The sequence below is a fragment of the Equus przewalskii genome, chromosome 6 (assembly GCF_037783145.1).
Source record: "Equus przewalskii isolate Varuska chromosome 6, EquPr2, whole genome shotgun sequence".
Lineage (NCBI taxonomy): Eukaryota > Metazoa > Chordata > Mammalia > Perissodactyla > Equidae > Equus > Equus przewalskii.
The window spans coordinates 73208549-73233822 of record NC_091836.1 but is presented as its reverse complement, the minus strand read 5'-3'; the positions used below and the strand labels follow the sequence as shown (position 1 = coordinate 73233822).

Genomic DNA, 25274 nt, shown 5'->3' with positions numbered 1-25274 from the left:
TCCCACTGTCTCATCCTGAGCAACTTTTGTCCCTTAGGCCCACAGGTCCCTACTTCTTAATGCAACATTAGTAACTATGGTTCCCCCAGGCTTCCAGGGCCCCAATACAATCAGAAAAAAATGGCAAGCTTCTTTTATCACAGATGGATAAACTGATAACCTTCTATACCTCTTAGGAAACATCATCTTAAACTTGAGCACTTTAACTATGAGCAAGAAGGCAAAGTAATGAAAGTTCATTAAGTCATGGGGAAACAGAAGCGGCATTGAGACTTGAATAAGTCTGTTGTGGGGGAGAACAGCAAAGCTGGGTGGGAAAACAATTGTCAATTTGTTAATGGAAAGAAGGGAAGAAAATGTGGGCCAAAGAAAAGAGATTGGCTTTGGGTAGTTGGAGATATGGGATTCTGGTTAGCTGAAAAGTGAGTGAATTTTGTAAGGGAAATAAAAGAGTGATCCGACAACATGAGATGAGATGTGGTTGGCTATTGAAAGTAAACGGACAGAGTATTTGAACAGGGTGTTGAGAAAGAGGCTTGAACTCTTATGTAATGGAAGGAAAGAATGTCTGTAGTTTGGTGAAGAAGGGTGACGACAACATGCTTTCAGGTCAGAAATGGTAAAGCTATGAGAGAGGCATCTGTGAGGTTTAAGCCTGGGAACAAAAAGTGAGGAGGAAGTGGCATGGGGGAAAAACCAAGTATAAATCTACCTCTCTTTTTTCATACATGAGGAAGAAGGATTTTATAAGTAATGGCAATGGATTTCCTTTTATTCTGAGAGCAATAGGAAGCAACTAACACATTTGAAGCACAGGAATATCTTTACTTGCCCATGTCTTTTAGAATTCAGTATCTGCAATAAGGAAATTGATTTGAGGAGAATGGCAGATGAGAGGAAAGAATGAAGTGAGTCAAGAAGCTACTTAAATAGTATAGAAGAGAAATCGTGACAGCAGTAAAGAGCTGAAGTTAATAAATTAAAATACTTCAGACATAGAAACAAAAGTACATTTTGATGAATTGGATAGGGGTAAAAAGATTTGAATAATTAAGGACAATACCTAGTTTTGACCAATGGTATGGCAAGAGTTACATTTATTACTGTGGAAATATTAAGGCAGGTATCAAGAATTCATTTTCGGCCATGTGATGTTTGCTGTGCCTTTTGTATATGCAATCAAAGATATACAGTAGACTGTTGGATACACCAGTTTGAAGATCAGTAGAATGGTCAAGGTTGGGGATGCACAGTGAAGTCACCACTGTATAGGTACTTTTTAAAGCTACATTATTAGATAAAATATCTTAGGAAAAGAGTGTAGTTATATAAAATAAATAAAAGAAGAAGTAATACCTGGGGTACTTATGACAACATTTAGAAATCTGGCAGTGGAAGAAAACCCAATGAAGATTAAAAAAGAGAGAGAGAGAGAGAGTGAAAGATCCTCTAGTGAGATAGGAGGGAAAAAAAGGACGTGTGCTCTCAAAAATATGTGGGGAAAAGCATGTTCAAATGAGAAAATAGTAAACTTTTCACATGTTACTGAGAGTTGTATTATGATAACGGAAGAGATTTTTTAGATTTGGTGACTTAGAGATCATTAATTAACTTGACTAGAGCTATTTCAGCTGCAGCTGGGTGTTGGGTAGGATGCCAGACTAAAAGAACATGAGGTGAGGTGAGGAAAAAGATTATGCACCCCATTGTGTTTTTGCAATCCTTTTTCACATAATTTTTAGAAAATTCCAATTGATTCACAGTCCTTGAAGGATGATATTATTCATTCACTTATTTTCAGGCCTTGTCTCTAGAATATGTACACATTCCTATGTCCAAATTTTAGTCTCTCAACTCTCACCATAGGAAGTTCACTTGTGTTTCACTGTGTTATAAGGTCACAAGCCAAACGTCTAGCTTGGAAGTTTCTCCTCTCCTCTTCTGCTTCACATGGGGCTCACTTCCTCTTCTCAAGGATGCTTCCATCTGCCATTGTAATTGAGTAGCTGCCATAATGTTAGAGGACCATCTCTGTCAGTTAAAAAAAGTCACAAAATGCAGCTGATTGTCTTCTTTCTTCCTAACCCTTTGTGGACCACCACAACTTCCTAAGGTGGCCTTCTTGTTGCAGATATTCTCACAACACTCCTCCCTTCACTCGCTTCTCTGACCAGCAAAAGCTTTTCTTTTCAAGACCTGCCTCCCTCAGTTTTATTCTAGGCCTATCTTTTTGGTGAAACACTACAGAAAAGTGAGAGGACAGCTCATGTTCAGTTAAAACTTGGAGGCATTTGCAGGAGAGGACAAGAATATTACTCACAGAAGCCTGGCGAAAATGCTCTGCAGTCCGAGCGAGAGGAATTATATCTACCACTCTAATTTCTAATTTGTGCTACTGGGTCATTTCAGTATAGAATTGAGGTTAGTTTCTGAACATAGAACGAAAATATTTCAGTAGAAGTTAATAGAAGCTTTAGAAGCAAGGGCTTGAATTCTAATCATAAGCTTTCTTTAGTTTGCTCACAGGCATTTCTGAACCTCAGACCATTCATATATCACACAGTCACTGTTGATCTCAGGTAGATATTTAGTGGTTCAAATATGATAAAAAAATATATAAATAATTTTAAGATGTCTAAAAGTACTTTTAGATACTAGGATATGATTATGACTAATGAATAAACTTAAGGAATTGGATAATAGTATCTGTTTTTTTAAACTATGTAGAGACCTCCATTAATAGCCAAATTTTCTTATGAAAGAATCATTGAGTCATGAGGAATAAGGGACAGATGGTTAAATGACAGGGGCTTTAGTAACAGACCTAGGATGTTGTACTGCTGTGGCAACAGGAGGAAAGCATGGCTGTAAAAGAATAGATTAGTAAAACACTGAGGTAATTAAGTATCTGAAGGAACTGATTTAGTTGATTGATTGTTTTAATATCGCTGTGGTGTTAGGGACAGCACATGATGCTAGGCATATGGCTAGAGCTTCAATCTCTGAGTATGCTTGTCACATAGCTGCAGAAGCTGGATAGGTGAGACATCCACTATTCTGGAAAATGTCCATCTACATGAGCAGAGACCTGAAATTGATATTTAGTAAAGCTATTGTACGTATGTGACTTTGGGCAAAGCCTTTAAGTCTCTAAGTCTCGGTCTACTTATCTATGATGTGCCTTTCTTTGATGTCATTCAGTTATTTTAAGTTATAGATATGGGAAGTAAAATATAAAAATTCAAATTGTAAGTGGACTATGGTAAATATTTTCATATATTATTTAATTTGATTATATACAGTATTGTGAGATATGGTTTATTCCCATTGTAATTAAATACATTAAAACAATGAGCAAAGGAGCAAGAACAAGAAAGTCACGAGAATGGCACCAGATTGTTGCAATTATAATGGGTCACTCTATCACAGTCTAGGGGTGGGCTAAGTTCAATCTAATACCCTGGGGATCATGTGGCTGATATTTTTATTGTGTCTGTCAGAGATGGCCCAAGGCCGTGTCCACAGATGGGAGAATTCGAAATCCAGTTGTAAGTTTTAGTGACAACAAAAGGGAAGTTCCAGGATCAACAAGGTTGATATAGCTCACAAATCAATTGTAACCCTGGAACAAATTATAACATTCACTTAAGTAAAATTCTGGCTTCATTGCAGTGCAGGTACACGTAAATGAAACTTGGTGTAGAACGTGAAAGAGAAACCAAACTCCAGACACCTAAGATTTAGTAAATGAGGTAAGTGCTATTTACTCATGGATGTGTGGACTTCTGATTGCATAAATTTCTGATAAGAAATTTTGAGGGCTGATTTATCTACCTCTCTAATTACTAACCACACTCAGTGAATACACAATGCTTTTTGAAGTATCTATACATATGCTGTGACATGACTTGATTAATCTTGTGGGTTTTCTCTATTGGAGAAAACTAATGCCAAGCATTTATTGACTGAGTTTTTTCTGACATTCATTCTAAAAGGTTTCCACCAAGATTCCTTAACAAATGTAAAAGAATTCTCGACATGGAGAGGTCAGGGTCTTGCAAAATATTCTTACTTAACATTATACACAAAAATAGTGGCAAGTAAATGATGAATCTAGAAGTACATAGAAACAAACAATCCTATCCAAATAGCAATAGAAAACAGGAGAATACTTTATAAACTTAGGGGAAGGAAAAGCAACTTATTAAGGACTCAGAACTCAGAATCGATAGGAAAAAAAAGTTGGCATATAACTATATAATAACCATAAACCATTTTGAGTCTTAAACAGTAATATATTAAAAGAAGTTAGCAATTCTGGATAATTTTTCAAAGTCATTCTCCAAATTGTACATATAATGTCTCTACAAAGCAGTAAGTGTTAAGAAAAAACTTAACAGAGAGACATGTTACTATCTTCTCAATATTTGTGTGTTTTTCTTCCTCCTAGGAGTCTACATATTTATGTGAGAAAATGGCCGCTTGGGACAGCCTCAGGACAATCTCTAATGCCAGTATTCGACAGTCTCCTTCATTCTACCTCACTGGAATTCCTGGCTATGAGAATCTTCATCACTTTATATCCATTCCCTTTTGTGCATTCTACCTGATTGGAATAGTGGGCAACTGCACAATTCTTCACATCATCCACACTGACAAGGGTCTCCACGAGCCCATGTACTACTTCCTGGCCATGCTGTCCTTCACTGACATAGGCATGTCCATCTCCACCCTGCCCACTGTACTGAAAATCTTATGATTTGAGGCCAGAGAGATTGAAGTGAATGCTTGTGTAGCCCAGATGTATTTTATTCATACTTTTTCTCTGATGGAGTCAGCTGTGCTCCTAGCCATGGCTTTTGACCGATATATTGCCATTTGCGATCCTTTGAGGTATTCCAGCAAACTTACCCCACAACGCATTATCTATATAGGGATCTTCATTGTAATCAGATGCTCCATTGTCCTCCCTGTTGTTCTTGCTCGTATTCCCACATTTTCCTTCTGTCACTCCCATGTTCTTTCCCACTCTTTCTGCTTGCATCAAGATGTCATTCGTTTGGCCTGTACTGACATCTCATTCAACATTTCGTATGGCTTGTTTGTTGTTGCATTTTATTGGGGTATAGATTCTCTAGGAATATTTTTGTCTTATGCTTTTATCCTCCACTCTGTGTTAGGCATTGCATCCCAGGGAGGGAAGCTCAAAGCCCTCAATACGTGTGCCTCCCACATTTGTGCTGTGCTCATTCTGTACGTGCCAATGATAGGGCTCTCCTTAGTGCATCGCTTTGCAAAACACTCCTCCCCCATTATCCACATAACCATGGCCAATATTTACCTGTTAGTTCCACCAGTACTCAACCCAATTATTTATAGCATCAAGACAAAGCAGATTCGCCAAGGCTTCCTAAGGATATTGTCAGCCAAAAGGGTTGGGTTTGCTCACACTTAGAAGGCATAAGATTCCCTATTATTTTGACCTTTGCATCAATTTTATTCATCCTGAAGATAACCTGTTCAGAACTTCTTGTATACATTTGGTGCATAATAGTTCCATGATATTTCACAAATTCAACTTGTCCCTTCAAGAAAAAATTTGCAATTTTTTGTATCATTATTTCTTAGCTTTAAAGTACCTCAAAATCCTAGTGCCAGGATGTTCAGCCAGAGGAAATTTATTTCATTCAAGTAATTTATGGAGATATTTTCCACTCAGGTTTGAAGAGAAGTCCAATTTTTCATATTAAAACTAAGACTTAGAGAAGTTAGTTACTATTCAAAAGTGACAGAAATAATATGTAGCAGAGTTGGCACTGGTAACTTGGCACACTTTATTTCCATTTAGGCAAAGTAGATCTCATTCTCCAGACTTTGAGCCAAATCATAATTAAATGGATGCTTGACTTTAGAGATGGGATAACTGAAAAGATTGCATATCTGTGTTTCCTTTACTTCTATTAGAGTCAATTTCAGAAAAAGCTTGGGCAACAAATGCAAAGAATTAGTTTTCTCTCATGGAGAAAACTCACAAGATAAATCAAGACTTCATACCAAAGGGTCTGTATACTCATCCTGAAATGGGGTAAAAAAATATATACCAAAATCCCTTGGTTAGTGGCAAGCAAACGGCAAGCAATAGGATATATTGGAGTATATAAGGACGCCATTTGGTGTAAACCTAATTCTACTTGACCTTGTTTTTCCAAAAGGGCCTCACATGGCCATTGAGCATGCATTGTATATCTGCTTTAAGCATTTGCTCTGTCCCTAAGACAAGAAAGATAAAGGTGCAAATTCCCCCACATTGGCATTTCCTTGAGGATGAACATCTCTCCCTAGGTTAGCAATCGATGCTGCGCTCACCCTGTGACCACCCAGCTGGAGACAACACATGGGCTACCTGCTGTGTCTGCTGAGACAGCAGACCTACTACCTGGTGTGTCCATCAATCGCTGTGCCAAAAGAGCAATCGTGTGACTATTGTAAAAGTGACATTTCAATCATATGTGATACATGCTCTTTGATGCTATAGAACCCCACTGTACATTTCACTTCTTTAGTGCTCTTCCTTTCTTGGAGAAGGAAGGCCCTGGGCTGAGCTAGTCCTCAGATCTGGCTCATAATAAACTCACCCCAGTGTTCATTTATAGATTGGTTATGGATTATTTTCACCAAATTAGTGTATACTTCTATTAGGCAGAATATTTCATGTGCAGAACTTTAAACAAATTAGAGCAAGAGAGATGCCAAAATATCACCACAAACTGTGACTGCCCACAAGTCTTAGTATCTAACACGATTCCCTAGGAAATAAGGGGAAAAGAACAAACTAATTTTCAATACTCAAGCTTCTTAAAGTTTACATTCTAATGGGAGAATTGAAATGGGTCTGGGATAATTAGAGGGTTCAAAGAGAACCCAAACTAATTATTTTTGTACAACACTATTTTAAATCACACCCTCCCTCCCGTAAAAAACGCTGCTTACCTTGGTTAAATAATAGGAAGCTGAAAAATGTACACAAACACATCTTATAGAATATTATGGCTAGGATAACCTGAAAAGAAGGAAGAATATAGAAAACAATGAAAAGAATTAAAAACTATAATAACTATGATTTATGAAAATCATTTAGGGAGTAAACTTATCTCAAAAAACAGAATAAAGAAATAGACAACAAACTTTTCGGTTCCAAATGAATTTAAAAGAGCAAAAATCAAGACCAGCCTGGTGGTGTAGTGGTTAAGTTCACACACTCTGCTTTGGTGTCCCAGGGTTTGCCAGTTCAGATCTTGGGCACAGACCTAGCACCATTATAAGCCATGCTGCAGCAGGTGTCCCACATATAAAATAAAGGAAGATGGGCACAGATGTTAGCTCAGGGCCAATCTTCCTCCAAAAAACCAAAAAAGTATCAAAAATCTATGAAAATATACTTTAAACATGGAATGAGATAGGAAAGTAGAATTATAGTAAAAGAGTCCAGTTAGTGCTAGAGAATAAACCAAAAAGAATAAATAAATACATTCAGTTATGGCTTATAGATGACAAAGACATTATTTCTTCCATTCTGACTATGTGGTCTCATTTTCCACAACAGTCGAAGCTCCAGGGCAAATCATAGGTGGTTCCCATGTACTTTGCTCTATGTGCATTGCCACTTAAGGAATTTATTCAACTTTTCTTTGTAAAAGAGACCTCTTATCTCCTTCTTTTCTGAGCTGATTTTCTCCCTGTCTTCTCCTTACCCTTCTTCAGTCCCAGTTTTTTCTCATTGTCACATATAGAAAAACGAAGTCTACAAAGACTTATCTGAAGCATTCTGTCTTACACTTGGGCAACTGGCTTCTTTGTGGTGACTCCTCATTTTGGGGGGAGAAAAAGGACTTTTGGCCTGATTAACCAAAAGATGGGCATGAGGCTTCTTGCAAGAAAACAATGAAGAAAAGATTACATATATTAAAACTTCAACATGTAATAAACTTGCAGATAATGATAGCAACGATGATGAACACAGAAACAGAGAGAGAATGGGACGGAGAGAAGTATACATGTAAGTGAAGTAGACATTTCTGCTTTGTATTAATTAAGGTTCTGTCAGTAAACAGATGCCATGCTCAAACTGGACAATGAGAATTTGATAAGGGGATCAGGAGCCATTGAAAATATGTGGGCAGGATTTAGGAAAACCAAGAAGGCAGAATACATATTTACATATGTGTATATTCCAGTTGGGAGTTTGCTGCCATCACTAGGCCTGAAGTGGCAAGGGAAAAAGAATTTACTAGAACTCAGAAAGGGCAACATGTGGAGAAGGACACTTGTTGAGAGATGCAGCCACCATGAGGAAGCCCAAATGAAGGCTTGGTGGGGAGTCCGGGGAGTAAACATCCCAACTTTATGTTCTTCTGTATTTCTGTTCCCTGTCAAGGAAGGTTTGACCAAGTCAAACCAGAAGCCAGAGAGCAAAAGGACCTGTTGATGCAATCCATTATGGTCAGCACACAGAGCAAGGTAGATGTGGAAAATAGACTAAGCTTGCCCTTCTTCCAGAAAACACTCTGATTTTCATATTTTTATCCACTCTCGGGTTTTGTGGTCTAGGTAGTGCTCTATCCACACCTCTTAATGTGGATATTTGTCCATCACATTCTCCTCATCCTAGTGAATCATTTAAAATTGAGCTTATGACCTAAGGTTTCTCAAAGAATTGACAGTGGTGAAATAGCTTTCGTTTTAAATTACCTTTCTTTGTATACCTGAGAAATATATAGACCATATGACAAAAGAGTATGGTTGCATTGACTAATGATAATCCTCTAAGTTTGGGATCCTTGATCATATCAAACTTAGATGACGTCAAGGTGATTTAAATTAATATTGTAGGAATTAAGATATAAGGAGAATTCTGAGGCATTCAGTGTCAGTGAAGACAGTAAGTTCAAAACATTTCTCTGGTAATTTCATAGGAGACCTCTGAAGATGGAGTTGTGAGGGTCTTTCTAGTGGTAAGGTACAAATAGCCTCTTGTTTTCGTAGACTATCAGTGGATGGTGAATTTGTGTAGTAATGGAGTCAATTTTCTTCATGAGAATTATTACTTCTATTAAGGTCACCAATTCCTAAAAAAAGCCAATTCTCAATTGAATGTATTAAACATAAGTGTATGAATATTGGTAAGTTATAACATGTAAGCAATAAACAATATCTGAGTTGAGTGAATAGATGATAGAGTCGTTAGGTGTTATAATTAAACCAATATTGCAGAGATCAAAACCAGAGTTGGAAAAATTAACAGCTGACTATATTATTTAAAACAATTTCTGTACTACATAGGACTGAAATTACAAATGGAGCTTCCACCCTGATGAGAGATTTCTTATCATTTAGTAGTCCACATGCCAACCCTGCTGCATGGCTCAGTCGATATTACACATCTAGAAGTCAACATTGTCGACAGGTAGGGAATTTCATTCATTGAGTACAAGCTTTGATTTATAATCAGATCAAATGTATCTAATCTGTTTTACGAGGAAGAACTCTACAGCACAGTGAAGAAAGCATCACTCTAGAGAAACAAATCTGAGTGATAAAATTGCCTTTTTTGTATGATTTTTTTAACAGATTTTATTTTTTAGAGCCATTTTAGTTTCACAGCAATACTGAGTGGAAGGTATAGAGATTTTCCATATACATACTCCCTATTATATGGTTTTGAGGGAGGCAAATCTCATAACTGAGTCTCATTTTTATCCAGTATATAATAATAGAACTGAACTAGAGTCACTTCCAGCTCTTAGCTTATAGACTCTATGTCCCTCTACAGTTTAAGTCCTTAACAAATCTTTGTCATTGGCTACACAATGTCTAAAATTTTTTAAAACCCTATCACATTCTGGATACAAACTAATATTTCGTCTTCTGTTTCACTACATCATTTGTTCCAGACGTTGAGGCAATACATGTTTGAGAATCTTTACAGCCTTCTTGCCCCTGTGTTCCCAGACTGCAATGTTCTACTGCAATCTGAGTGGTGTGTGGGAAGGACCATAAACTGAAATGGTGGCACTGACAGGGTTACATGCACTGTCCTGCCTTTATCCTGGGTCCTCATCTCTCTAAGGACTGGAGGAAGATTTATTAACTCATCCTTCTGGCTCTGAGCATTAAAACCATCTCCTATCACAAGAGGAGCTGTTCTACCAAGTACGTGAAAACTGGGAAAGAGAGGAAGATGGACACCCAAAATGTGAGAAGGAAAACCAGGGGACTGGTTCAAGAAGGGATAGGTTTTCACTCCATCACAGGAGATAATTTTCACCAAAATATCTTTATTGTTCATGTCCATGCTTGTAGGATTCTAGCCATACTCAGACCTTTCATATAGGCCTTGCCGAAGATTCGTTGTAGGCGGTCTCTTCTCCATCCATGGGTGTGATACTTATCACAGAGTGAAGGACTATTTTTTCAGATGTGACAGAAGGGGAATTCCAGAATAAGATTGGGGTTACACTAGACAAGCTTCCAATCTCTTCCAATCCCAAGTATCAGTGAACATTTAATTACAGCTCAGAGGTCTAAACTCTACATTGTAAGTCCTCCAGACTTTTGAGTTTATAAACTCACTCCACAAACTCTATTCCCGTCCTCTGAGGAAGGGTGGAAGACATTGCAAGGCCGAGTGAATGAGTTTGAAATTATAGGAGCAGGAACAGCAGTAGTTGGACAGTCAAAATGAACCAGTGTTACAATATGAAGTGTTTTGATATGATCAGCAGACCAGAAACCAATGACTATATGGAATATAGTGAATATTTATATGTGCTAACTTCAGGATACTAACGTGGCTGCTCAGATTCCTAGCTCACTGAAATTCCGAAGATATCATTCATTTTGTTGGTGAGACTTCCTATTTTATCCTGGACTCAAGCTTTTTTTTTTCCACCCAAAATTGGCACTGAATAAAATGAACGATATATACGCAGGGTCATTATACTTATCAGAGGAATTTTGGAGTCAGAGCAAAAGATTAAGAGATCATTCACATCTCAGGCTATACTGAATCTTCACTGGGTGAAAAGAAGGTGACACTGATAAAATTCACTTCCCACCTTCAGCTTACTTAGGTCACTTTTGTGAAATGACTGCACATGTTTTCTTCTATGGAGGATATTCCATAGTCTCTCCATATCTTCTTCCCTCCTTTATACTTGAAAGAATTATTGTTGTTGTCGTCATCATTGTCATCTTCATCATCACCATCATCTTCACTGTTATTTTATGGTCATTATATCTAAGGCTCTATGCTAAGTACTTTACCCACAATATTTACTTTAATCCTTAGTATAATCCTGTCAAATTGTTGTTATCTTCAGTTTACAGAGGAGGCAACTTTGGTACAGAGAGGAATAAGTCATTTGTCTAAAATTAAAAAGACAGCAAGCATTGGAACTAGAATATAACCTAGGTCAATATGATAGCAGAACCAGAAAAACAGAGTCTGAATAAGGCAGATGATGGATAACTGTCTCCTTAAAACTTGAAGCAAAAGCCACTGAAATGACTGAAGGTGCTTCAGACTGGTCTCCAGATCAGAAATCTTCCAGTTTTCAATTAAACTTCATATTTACTCCTTCTTGGCAGTAGGTTTGAGAGGTTATAAAATCCAAGAAATGGTCTGAACTGACCAAGCAGTGAGGTGGAAAGAAGGCAGATTTCAAGTTTGGATTATGGATGAGAACTTCAAAAAGAATCAACAAAAGAAACAGATGATGTTAGAAATTCTGGGTATTGAAGGTAATAATGAGTCGAAGTGTAGAAAGAAGGGTGAAGTAGACAAGCAGGAATTTTGGGGAGGCAAGGCCATAATCATCAGTTCATATAGTGTATGCGTAGAATTTATTATAATACAAATAGCCAGAAAGACTGAATTTACCTCTGGAATTTACTTCTTTGATTTCTTGGTTATAGATATTTAATTTCCTAGACAATTGCAATTATTAAACATCCCAGGCAAATATCTTCTGCATTCGAAGTTTACCTACATTAAAATAGAGGAGATTGAAGGGGATTTGATGTTCCCAACGGCTGAATTAGACTTTACAAGACAGGAAGATGCCAATTTACAATGTGAACTAATTTATCCTGTGGATTCTAATTTTTCAAAACAGCATTTTGGTGAGCCTGGATGCTTGGCAAATGATGGATGGCGGGATTTTGACAGGCAGCCCAGTTTTCTTACTTCAGAGATATTTTTCTTGACCGCAGAAGAAGTGTCGGAATCTAGTGGGGGAGAAATATGTTTTCTCATTTGGTCTGAGCAGAAAACATTGGATGTCAAGATCAGATACCAATAGGCTTTTTCTGAGCATGAATTTTTTCTTGTTACTTTGTTTTCTCTTGTTTTTGCTTTCAATCATTAGTTTCTACTCTATCTATCCACAATCCCTTTCTGTCTACTGTTTTACATTTTTTTGTAAAAGAACCAGTCTCTAAATGATTGTTCAGCTCTGAATCTTTAAAATCAGTCAGACTCAATTACACTTTGCTTAAATTATATATTGTATTACAATAAGAGCATTACATATAAAATTATATATTTTATTAAAACTTTTAAAATTCATACATTGTTCTAAGTCTATCTTGTCTATCCTCTATTTAGCTCTTGGGGATACTGGTCCAAGACAAAATTGATATTAGAATTGACTATCTGTGTATACCAGCCCTGTTCCATCAACTATATAGTTGGAGATATGTTAGGAAGAGCAAGAACTGTGCTGACACAGACTCGCCTGAATTCTGTAAAGATAACTTGCATGATGATTTAATATTACTGAAAAAACTATGAAGCTCAGACAGATAAAGGCATTTCATGTAAATCACTGCAAAAGTCATTTGAAGAAAAAAAAAAAGGCCAGTGAAAGGCCAGTAATCTTGGCCAAGAAAGCTCCTGAAGAAACTATAAAATTAAAAACATGGTTTAGAAGAGGTTGTGTGTATGCTGCTCAGGGTAGTGTCTTTAGAACATCTTCCATATTCAGATAGGATGTTGATGAGTCTGCATCTGGGATGCAGAAGGGAAGGTTGTTTTGTTTATAAAGCGAATATTTTACTTAACTGACAACACTCAGCAATGCAATAAAGAAAGAAAAGACAAATGTGGGGATGAATTTAGGAGTGATTATAGGTAAGCCCTGATGTTTTGTTTTGTCTTTTTCCTGACATAGGTGCTGATCTTTTCACTGCTTTCCCCAGTGGAGTCTGATTGTGAAACTGGATTGTGGTTTAACGGTAAATCCTATGGCAACGTTGAACTCCAGCAATTCCCTGTCCTCCACATTCTATCTCACAGGTATCCCTGGATATGAGGAATTTCACCACTGGATTTCCATCCCATTCTGTCTCCTCTACCTGGTTGGAATAATGGGTAACTGCACCATTCTGCATATCGTGCGGACAGACCCCAGGCTCCATGAGCCCATGTACTACTTCCTGGCCATGCTTTCTCTCACTGACATGGGCATGTCTATGCCCACAATGATGTCACTCTTCAGGGTGTTGTGGTCCATTTCCGGGGAGATTCAGTTCAATATTTGTGTGGTCCAAATGTTTTTCATTCACACTTTCTCCTTCACTGAATCATCTGTGCTGTTGGCCATGGCCCTTGACCGCTATGTGGCCATATGCCACCCTCTACAATATGCGACCATTCTCACTCCAAGACTCATCACTAAAATTGGAATTGCAGCCCTGCTTAGGAGTGGTTTTGCCATGATTCCACTTCTATCCCGACTGCCCTTTTTTCCCTTCTGCCGCTCCCACAAACTTTCTCATTCTTATTGTCTGCACCAGGACATGATCCGCCTTGCCTGTGCTGACACTAAGTTTAATGTTATATATGGATTGGTTCTGATCACTGTGCTGTGGGGCATGGACTCTCTGGGTATTTTTGTGTCTTATGTTTTCATTCTTAATTCGGTATTAAGAATTTCATCCCGTGCAGGGAGGTTTAAGGCTCTCAACACATGTGCATCTCACATCTGTGCTGTCCTCATTCTATATGTGCCTATGATTGGGCTATCTATTGTCCATCGTTTTGCCAAACACTCCTCCCCCCTTATCCACATCTTCATGGCTCATATCTACTTATTAGTCCCGCCTGTGCTCAACCCAATCATCTATAGTGTGAAGACAAAGCAGATCCGTGAAGGAATTCTCCACCTGCTTCTTCCCCCTAAAATCAGATCTACTGTGTTGTAGACATGTCCTCAAGACAATAATGGCATCAATCTTAATGAGGAAAATACACAGTGAGTTGTCTGCTCTGGATATGTTGGCACCAGAGTTACTGATGAAAGACTACTTAAAAAGTAGAAAGAGAGCTAAGAGAACATTACAAAAAAGTCCTAAAGGAGAAAATTGCTGTTCACTGGGATTGTATAGCCTGCCTTAACGTGTACACAAACACTCATTCTGTCACAGTGCCCTGAACTTACAGGTGTTGTGTCTGAACCAGAGTCTTAACTGCTGCAGGCTGTATAATTTGAGAAGCCCAATTCAAAGAAAAAGTTGCTGGGCCCTTTGCTGAAAATGCAAGGGAAAAAAGAGCTTTTATTTTTCTTCCGTGGTCTCTCTCTTAACCATTCACATATTTTTAATTTTCTCTTTTCTCTTGCTCTCTTTTGGGCATGGGGATACCTGTAGAGTAAGTGCAAATGTGCATGGGAACACAAGGTCCATGTCTTGTGAATTGGAGCACTGGTTATGGGTGTGGATAGGTTCAGGGTCAGGAGCATGCCAAGGATAAAAGGCAATAGCAGCAGTCTCTGGTCAGGGGTAAGGTAGCTAGTGGCCAAGAAATCATTCTGGGAAGATACGGAGGGTGCAGCCCGTGTGAATGTATATGAGTTGGGCTCCAACCCCCAGCACCTTCCTCATTTTCATATCAGTTTTCTATTACTGAACATAAATTCAAAGGCAAAATCGTTTAAAAGTTCAAGACAGAATTAAACCCAAGTCACCACCTAGCATTATACCCCATTGGTCCCTCTTTTGAAAGCCTAATTTTAAGTACTGCATGGGTCACACACTCACAAATAGCCCATCAGCATTAAATCAGCCTCTACACGTCCAACTTTTGAGATATATTGGTTATATACTATTTCTGGGGAAGAAAGACGGCAAAAGGACTGTGTAGGACCATACTTGCACAATGAGTTTTTTATTTTTCATAGAATAAGTAGATTTACTTGAAACATTTATGACACAATATTAACGTCTGCTTAAATTTATTGTTAAATTTACTGGTCTGGGTTCTATTGCAAAATTTTATGTTAATTTTGCCTATTGTTATAACTCAAAATTTAATCATGATGTTAAATATCAATAAAAAGAATTGAAAGATTTAATGATTACATTTGAGATTAACTATGAATTTGAAATGGATTAGTACAGCAAAACGGAGGGAACAACTGAAAAAAAAAATGGAAAACAAAGAGGTGAAATGATCTATCCTTGTCACTTTTCTTAGTAAATTTATACAGCTAGTACAACAGAAGTGTTCTAATTTGAGAGCCCTTATTCTTAAACAGAGAATTATACTGTCCCCCATATAATGATCTGGGATGGTGAGAGAATAAACTCCATCAATGGTGTTCTCTGACACAAAGCAAGACAACCAAATGTTGATGGAGACTCACAAGGTAAACAAGAAACCTTACTTTTCCCTGCCTTCATTTACCTGGGAGTCATGGCTGTGTGTTCATGTATCAGGGCCAGATTAGAAACTAGAATCCTCAGAGGCCTTGTGTCCTTTACACAACCGGCTCTAAGAGATTTTCTATTGAAAGCTCCTCCCTGGCAAAGAGCAATGCCCTCATAAGGACTGAGCAGATTGAGGCAGAACAGATAGGATTCCATCCTGGTCTTCAGGCTGGTGAGTCTTCCCTGTCTCCTCGCTCACAGTGCATCCTTGGGACACAGTGATGGATGAAGGGAAAGAAGAGGAAGAGAATAGACAGGGGATAAGTTTAGAGAAAAGAATAATGAAGCTTTGGGAAAGAATAGGATCACGTTTAGGAAGGGCCATATAATCCTAGTAAAAACATTTGGATTTCAGCGTGAATGCATTCAATGTTCATTTTAGAAAAATTAGCCTGCCTAATAGCTAAAGAATGATTGATAACTAGTATGTTTGGAACATGGTTCAAAATGTTCTAAAAGAATTTTCTGTTCTGAAACCAAGGGTTTAATTTTTAAGAGTTTGTTTACTCTTATTATTTCTGTATTTCAGATGAAGAAAGTGAGGTATAGAGATGCTAAAGTTCTTCTGCAATCTCATACAGCTAATCAATAATATTTTTAAATTTACTTTCCCTCAACTCTAGAGTGAATATCTTTGAAGCTAGGCTTTGACACAATTAGTCTGACTGTACAGCTCATGCCCTCTAGCACTAAGAAGCCTTGTGCCATATTCAACCCAAAATTGATGTTTGTACCATCCCAGTTAGGATGGAGGCAAGTGTACTGATTTTAATCAGATTTTTAGAAATAGAATCAATAGCATTTTTCTTTAAATTGGTGGAAAAGGGAAAAGAATGATGCTCATATTTCTGAATTGGCCAAATCACTGAAAGATAACGACATTTACTAAGATGGATGACAGCAAAAGTAAGATAAAGTTAGAATGGAAGTTTAGAAGTAGGGTTGGGATTTCAATTTTAAAAATATTTTATTTGTAATATTTTTGTGAAAAAAAAATGGTGGTAATGCCCAGGAGGAATTCGGTTATGTAAATCTGAATTTGTGACTAGCAGATGTAGATCTGAGGTCTAGTGACATTTATTTAAGAGTCTTCATTAAAAGATTGCTATTAAAGCAATGGATGTAGATGAGATGGTTCATATACATTAAATTGAATGAGACATTACAGGAGCTAAAGCTGAAGTTTAAGAATCACTAATATTTAATGAATGGTCAGAACAGGTATCTTTAAAGAAGAATGAGGAGCCAGCCTGGTTAAGGTCACATGTTCTGCTTCAGCAGCCGGGAGTTCACCAGTTTGGATACCGGGTATGGACCCCACACACCGCCCATCAAGCCATGCTGTGGCAGGCATCCCACATGTAAAGCAGAGGAAGATGGGAAGAGATGTTAGCTTAGGGCCAGTCTTCCTCAGCAAAAAGAGGAGGATTGGCAGTGGATTTAGCTCAGGGCTAATCTTCCTCAAAAAAAAAAAAAAAGGTAAAAAACAGTAAAGAAAAAATAAGTAAAGAAAAATGAGAAGATGAAACCAGAGAGGTAAAAAGAATATCAGAAATGTTCAATATCACAGGCATTTATCTTTCTAGAGCTTACAAAATGCACTTATAGAATGCATTTTACAGTTACAGAATGTCAGAATGTGAGGCAATGGTGACATTTTATATGAAACTCTTTGATTTTGCTGTTGAGAAGGTCTATGTGTTTTGAACCAGAATGTCTTATAAGTTTGAGAAATTCTACTCTATATTAATTTTGAGTAGATTTCAAGATTAAATTGACATATTGATGTAGATCTTATTTCACTATTGGTGGGATAGTTCCATGAATTTATTCTTAGACATTTGTTTCCCTTGATCCTTGCTTATGAACACTGCATCAGATTATATATAACATTTTGCATAATTATACATTATTTTGCATAATTATGCATGTTTATGCATAACTGCACAAGCCTCAATTTTAAAATGTCTCAGAACAGTTTCTGACACATAGAACACATGCAATAATATTTATTTAGTGCATGAAAAATGCATACATGCATGTAATTATTAACAATAAGTTTAGAAAACAAATTATATCTGGCCTAGGAAGTCTTTATAGACGTTAATCATTTTACTATTAATTCACACTTGATGCAATATACTCTACCAAGTGATGCTGGTGATGCAAAGATAAATACATATATTCTATCTGCCACTAAGGGATTCACAGTTTGTTGAATATTTACATGCATAAATAAACTACATATTAAGTGTGCAGCTCAATTAATTTTTTATAAACTGATCACTGTGATGTAGGTAGTATATAAATGAATAAACAGTCATCATCAGCACCCTAGAAGTCCCGCTCATACTGACTGCCAATACTCCACAATGTAACAACTACCCTGACTTAGACTATGGATTAGTTTTTAACTTTTATATGAATGGTTGACTTCTTTCTCTCATCGTTATTTTGTAATATTCTTGCATGTTGCAGCATGCGGTTGTAGATTGTTATATGTACAGCATTTTACTGTGTCAGTATACCGAACTATATTTATTCTTTATGCTGTTGATGGACATTTTGTAAGTGGTTCACATTTTTAAATTTGATACAGACATGTAAACATAAGTCATGCTTGTAATAATGCTGTATTACAGATTGGTATTAGAGTTTGTAGGAACACGGAAGAAGGGATAGTCTATATGAGGTAATTCACCAGTGCCCTAAGAATACATCTAAAATATATCTTGAAGGATGCTTTTAAAAACGTGTTTGATGGAACTTTCCATTATTGTTTACACACATTTGTCCATTAGAAGCTTGGACTTGACACTGATATTTTTACCAATTCAAATACAAGGGAGTCAAGAAGAAAGTATCAAGGTGATTCTATTGTAACATCAAATGGATAGAACACCTGTGCGAAACAGTAAAACTTCAAGATGGTTTAAATACAAGATTGTAGGTTTCCTTGGTTTGGAAGATAACCAAGATTACGAACAACCCTTCTTTTAACATATTCATCTCACTATACTTTGCCCCTTTTAAATTTTTGTAATTCCTGAAGGCCTTGTCAACAGGTTCAAGACTATTCCTTTCTACTTTCATATAGCCATAGAGGTTATGTGCTGCCTTGGGGTTTTACAAAATTTAGCCTTTAACAATCATCTAAAAAAACTGCTTAAAGTCCACTGGAACATAAGGATTTATATAGCTGAGAAATCAGATCTTGTTTCTTTCCTCATATTCTTCATTTCCACTCCTTTTTCGTAATTTTGTCTATATTTGTGTTCCACTTGGTTGGTTCATACCATTTTCTGGCTACTTACCTAGTATTTATCCTCTGGACCATTGTAGGGTATGGTTATATGACCAGGGAGCCATAATTTTCACTAATTTTATTTGCAGTCAATAATATAGTACCATCCTTTCCTCTTAGAAAAGCCAGAGAAGCAGCTTATTTCTACTCTTTAGGAATAAAATCTACATCTAGTACTTAAAGTAACTTTCCCATTAATTGAGAAACTCTTACATATGTATATACTGAAAAGAGAAAAACTGTGCAGATTTTTTGCTGATTTCCACCCATGTGATTCCTAGAATCTTGCCTCCAATGAATGATTCCTACTTTCACTCCTCCTGTTATTCATTGTCATACCTTTTAAAAGTATTGACAACTCCATTGCAATCACATAATCTTATGGAAATAGCCTCTATTCCTACTGCAACTGCCACGGACTGTCTCTTGAGAACAGTCCCCTGCTCCTACCTAGTTTTGGTTCTCTTCACATTTACCATCCACACTCAACTGCTCCTTCCATAATCTTTTATCACAGGCACTCCTTTTCGTTTTCTTCCCTTTTATACCAATGTCTAGATAATACATCTTGCTGAAATGAGGTTGTAATTTTTATTGCTGCTGTGGAATCTTCAAATGACCAGAAGAGATACTTTTTACTACTAAATAAGTACAGAAAGGAGTAAATAAATGCTTTGGAAATACTCCCCTCTCAAATGATACAAGTGAGCTACATCAAAATATGGAATAAGGGTTTAGGGAACTTGGAAAGTGATTGAATTATTATGCACCTAATTTAACAATGCTTTTTTTTTTTATCAGTCTAGTTTTTGGTTGACATTTATCTTAAATTCCTAAAGTTGTAATTGACTCAGCTATCAATGAGAAATTCTACCATATTTTATTCAGATGGATGTTGTAAGTTTTAAAACAACGTTGTGTATTTGTACACTGTGTGTGGAGTATCGTGTGTGTGTGTGTGTGTGGTACTTGTATATATATTACAGATAAGTCATACATTACCTTTTCCTTTACTTCCATTTTCCTTCTGTTTCCATTCAATACTGTTCTCCCTGTCTTGGTTTCCCAGAGCTTCCATGAAAACCATTTTAAACTTTGACAAGCCTCTTAACCTTTTTGATCCTTAGATCACTTATAGATAACATATGGAATTTTAATATTCTCCTTGAAAGATTTTGTTTTGTTTTAATAACAGAGATGATTTTTGCAGTCTGATAAAAAGTCATGCAAATCATGGCAGCACCTCACTAACTGGTCGTTGATGCTGTGGTTTTACTATTATTCTCTATCTTATTTTGTAATAATATGACCAAATACTAACAAATGTATCAATTTTAATCCTTTAAAGTAATTTTTAATATTTTGGCATATATTTGGTGAATTTATTCTTTATTGAATAGTTATTATCCATCCCAGGTGTTGATCTCTGTGTGTTGTCATTCAATCAACTGGAATTAATGGCCATCTCTATATTTAGAGGCTACCTGAACTTTAAATTGGTTGACATTGAAGGGGAGTTTGTTGGTGATGATTGTGATGATGAGAGGAGGTAGCTAATTAAGTGTTCTTATACTATCTTTAAACCTCAAAAGCTACAGAAAACTATCCAGTGACCTGTAGATTAGGTGAGTTTATATTTCTGAAGACTTATTCATTACCAAATAGGATGTTCTTTCCCAATGGCGCCTAACTTCACCTCTTCTTTTTGTTGCTTGGAATCCCGGGAATGGAAACACACCACATCTGGATTGGCTTTCTCTTTTATGCTGTGTACCTGACTGCACTCATAGGGAACTTCAGTATTCTGTTTGTGACCCAGGCCGAGAGCAGTCTACACCAGCCTATGTTCTATTTTCTGGCCATGGTGGCTACCATTGACTTGGGTCTCTCTACAGCTACCATTCCTAATATTCTTGGGATGATCTGGTTCAACCTCGTGGAGATCATCTTTGAAGTTTGCTTCACCTAGATATTTTCCATTCGTAACTTCACACTTATGGAATCAATAGTCCTCTTGGCAATGGCTTATTACCATTGCGTGGCCATCTGCAACCCGCTCCGATATAGCACCATCCTCACCAACATGATTTTTTCTGTGATTGGTCTTGGTGTGTTAACAAGGGCATTTATTTTGTTGATTTCATTTGTATTTCTCATTTTGTGATTGCTTCTCTGTGGAAATCATGACATTCCTCACGCCTACTGTGAGCACATGGGTCTCATTTGCCCTTCTTGTGCCAGCAACAAGATCAATATTATTTATGGCTTATGTGCAATTTGTAGTCTAGTGCTAACATCATGGCCATTGCCTTTTCCTATGTTCAGATACTTTGCACTCTTTTCCATCTTCCCTCCTGTGAAACCTGACTCAAGTCCCTCAGCGCCTATGGTTCTCATGTGTTTGTAATTCTTGCTTTCTATACACCAGCTCTGTTTTCCTTTATGACACATCACTTTGGCCAAAATTTCCCCCATTATATCCACATACCCCTGGACAATCTTTATGCTATGCCTTCAGGGGAACCCAAATGAAGATATGGGCATTAACAGTATTAATTTAACGTATTAACATACAGTAGAATTGCCCAGCAAAATATGTCTCATTATTTCTCTCTCTCTCTTTCAGGTTTATGTGTGTGTGTATATATGTTTGTGTGTGTGTGTGTACCTCTTGCTCCCTGAACAAGAAGCTAATTTTTCTAGTGCGGGTATACTATATTTCATATGAAGCAAATGGTTAACCTGAAGTGAATCCCTTCACTCTCAATATGTAAGAGGTAAAAGTTTCCTAATATTTTGCACTTCTGAAAATGTATTTTCTTCACTCTCATAAATGATAATTCAGCTGAGAATCAATTATGAAATTGACGATTATTTTTCTTCAGACTAGTAAAAAATGGTATTTAATTCTCAACTCACGTTTTTGTTGCCTTTAAGAACATTGCATCTGGCTGTTTGTCTTTCCTTTTTCAGCTTCTGAATTGTCTTACTCATATCTGCTCTTACTTTTCTCTATATCTTTGATCAATAGATATTTTAACACAGCTGGTGGGATGCAATTTTATATTACAAATTTATATTATAATTTTATATTTGTATATTATAATTACAAATTTATATTATAAATATCTTTATATTAGTCTGGTAATTATTTTGAATAAACTTTTGATGTATATATTTATAATTAGTTATCACACATGATATCTTTTAATATAGCTCCCGCACCCTATTTTCCAGTTTCTTCTTTTAAAAATCCTATAAATAATATTTAGATAATAATATTTTAGAAACTCTTAATTTATTCTACATTGATCTACCTATAATTTAACAGCCATTCGATTTTATTGTTTCACTCTTCTATGTTACATCTTTAGTGAATTATTCATTATTACTTGTAAAGTCTCTATAGTTACTTTTTAGGATTTCTACTTTTTTTTGTATTCAACGATTATAAATCTTGGCTATAATAATTATTTCATGATACTTCAGTTTTAATTGGTTATTTCTTTTTACTCAATTATTTTAATCTTTTCTAAATTTTTAATCTTTTACTTTTGAAGATGATAAACATTTGAATATTTCTTCATTTTGTTTATTTAAGTTTTTTCTGGACTGATTTGTTTTCTTTCTGTGAATATTCTGGTTCACTTTCTTTATGTATTGTGTTATATAGGTTTCAAGATCCATCTTAAGTGAGATATTTCCCTACATCCTTTTCCTCTCCCTTTTTCATCTGTCTCTTTTGTTTTCTGTTTTCCTCTCTCTCTGCCTCACTCACTTTATCCTCTCCTATAAATTCACCATCATTGTAACTTAAACCTATTTCTGTCTAGAAATTTTGTGATGATCTCTACCAAAACTCCTGTGATGTCCAGTGCAAAAACTGGTTTTCTAGTTGAAACTTCAGGATATCTAAGAGAGAAGCAATGACCAGTAGGTGCTTGCATCATTTGAGTTGAGAGTTTGAGCTGGGAACTATGATCATGCTCCTTTATGAATGTATGAGTACCAAAAAATTTAACCCCAGCAGTATTTTTCAGCTTTCATTCTGATGCAGTAAGTCTCATCCCAAACTTTATTTTGAATAGTAATAGGTTTGTTTTAGGATCCTGACTCTGGTAGAATGTTTTAGTCCTCCTCAGCTCAAAGGAGTAGACAGTCTATCTTACGCAGCATCTATTTTTTTCCTGGAGTATTTTGTATATAGTTTATTTACTCTTGAGGAATAATTAACATGTAGCAAAATGCGTAGATCTTTTGTGTACAATTTAATGAATTTTGACAAATGAATGTACTCATGGAGCCAACATGTAAACCTGAATATGCATATTTTCATTACTCCAGAAAGTTTTCTCATACAACCTTCCTTGTCTCCCAAGATAGGCAAACACAATTCTAACTTCTGTCACCACAGAGTTGTCTCGCTTGTTCTTGAGATTTAGATATATTGAAGCATATAGTATTATAGTTTTCCTTGTAGCTTATTTTATTCAAAAAAGCATATTTGTTTGTTTCTAGCATGTTGTAATCTGTATAGTAGTTCTTTCTTTTTTATTGCTGAATAATAATTCGTTGTAGGAATATACCCTAATGTATATTATCCTTTGTCTTGTTGAATGCATTTGGGTTATTTCTTCTTTGTGGTATTGTGAATAAAGTTGACATGATTGCCAATATTGGGGGTTTTTGTGGATAAATCCTTCTATTTCTTTTGGTTAAATGCATAAAAGTGGAATTTTTAGGTCATAGGACAAGTATAGCATAATATGTATTAAACACTGTATTTTTTTTCTTTTGCATGATTAACTCAGCAGATTTTCAGTTGTTCCTTATTTGTTTTGTCACCACTTTGTATTGTGAATGTATTTTTGAGTGTATTAATCAACTGTGGCATGAGAAGTCATTTTATTAAAGAGTTGAATTGCATTTTCTTTAAGATTAAAAATTCTAGGCACATTTTCTTGGGTTTATTAGATGTTACATATCATTCTTTATGAGTAATTGCTCAAATTCTTTTCCCCTTCTTTTATATTGCTTTTTTCAAGTCTTAATAATTGAGTTATAGAATATCTTTATATAGTCTGCTTACATGGCTTTTCTCATGCTATACATAGTAAATATTTGATGTCTGTGGTTTGCCCTTTCATCGTTTAGAAGTTCTTAAAAGAGTAAAATAGGGGCTGGCCCCATGGTGTAGTGGTTAAGTGCACACGTTCCGCTTCTCGGTGGCCCAGGGTTCTCCGGTTCGGATCCTGGGTGAGGACATGGCAGTGCTCGGCAAGCCATGCTGTGGTAGGCATTCCACATATAAAGTAGAGGAAGATGGGCATGGATGTTAGCTCAGGTCCAGTCTTCCTCAGCAAAAAAAGGAGGATTGGCAGTAGTTAGCTCAGAGTTAATCTTCCTCAAAAAAAAAAGAGTAAAATGTTTTAATTTTAATAAAATCCGAGGTGTCTTTATTCATGTGCCTTGCTTAAAAATCTTTTCCTGCCCTGAGGTCTCAAATGTATTACCCTGTTATTTCCTCTAGAGATCTTATAATCTTAATTTTAATAATTAGATTAGGAGTTAGGATTTATCTCAAAAATTCCATTAGAAATGAATAATAATGATCAATAATTAAGATGTGAAATGAGTGATACATGTATTTAGGAACCTTGGCAATAAAAAACTTTTATGTAGTGAGTTTAAAATGTGACCAGAAAAATGTGGAGCGGAAGAAATGATTAAACATAGGTACTCAATTTTACTTTCTTTTAAACATTCCCCTTTATTTCCTCATCGCTTAATAATACTTTATAATAATAAAAATTATCTACGTTCAACATCAAACATTTTATACAATTAACAAAATTTCCCCCAAAATAATTATCACTGTCTAGAAATAAATAATTTAAAATCTTGTGAATTTATTTGTGAAAATTATATTTTCTTGGTATTTTGCATGCTGTATACAATTTTGTAACTTGTGGGGTTTTTTCCACTTAACATTGAATCGTGAAAAAAATCAAATGCAAGTAACATATGTTAAGGGAATCCATCTGATACATATTATTATGTTGTCATATAGTACTAAAAACTGAGCTGTGGAATCACGCTGGCTGGTTTGGAATCCAGGCTCCATGTCTTACTAGCTGTGCGACTTTGGGCAAAGTACTTTATGTCTACACGTCTCATTTTGCTCAACTGTTAAGTGGAAATAAAA

At 36.2% G+C, this 25274-nt stretch overlaps 2 protein-coding genes and 1 pseudogene across 2 annotated transcripts; all 3 read left to right on the top strand.

The window, feature by feature from the left end:
- Nucleotides 1–4474: 4474 nt before the first annotated feature.
- LOC103554019 (olfactory receptor 51G1-like) lies at nt 4475–5455 on the top strand. The gene is given in 1 exon segment (XM_008524836.2): nt 4475–5455. A coding segment is annotated over 1 exon segment (981 nt).
- A 7847-nt stretch (nt 5456–13302) lies between these two features.
- On the top strand, nt 13303–14262 carry LOC103554012 (olfactory receptor 51G2-like). The gene has a single exon (XM_008524823.2). The coding sequence runs from the start codon at nt 13303–13305 to the stop codon at nt 14260–14262; it is 960 nt and encodes a 319-aa protein (XP_008523045.2).
- A 6473-nt stretch (nt 14263–20735) lies between these two features.
- On the top strand, nt 20736–21601 carry LOC103554004 (olfactory receptor 52E2-like; annotated as a pseudogene).
- The last annotated feature ends 3673 nt before the right edge of the window (nt 21602–25274 follow it).

What these genes read in the sequence shown, in the direction of transcription:
- LOC103554012 (XM_008524823.2), top strand. Translation starts at nt 13,303, where the DNA reads ATGGCAACGTTGAACTCCAGCAATTCCCTGTCCTCCACATTCTATCTC.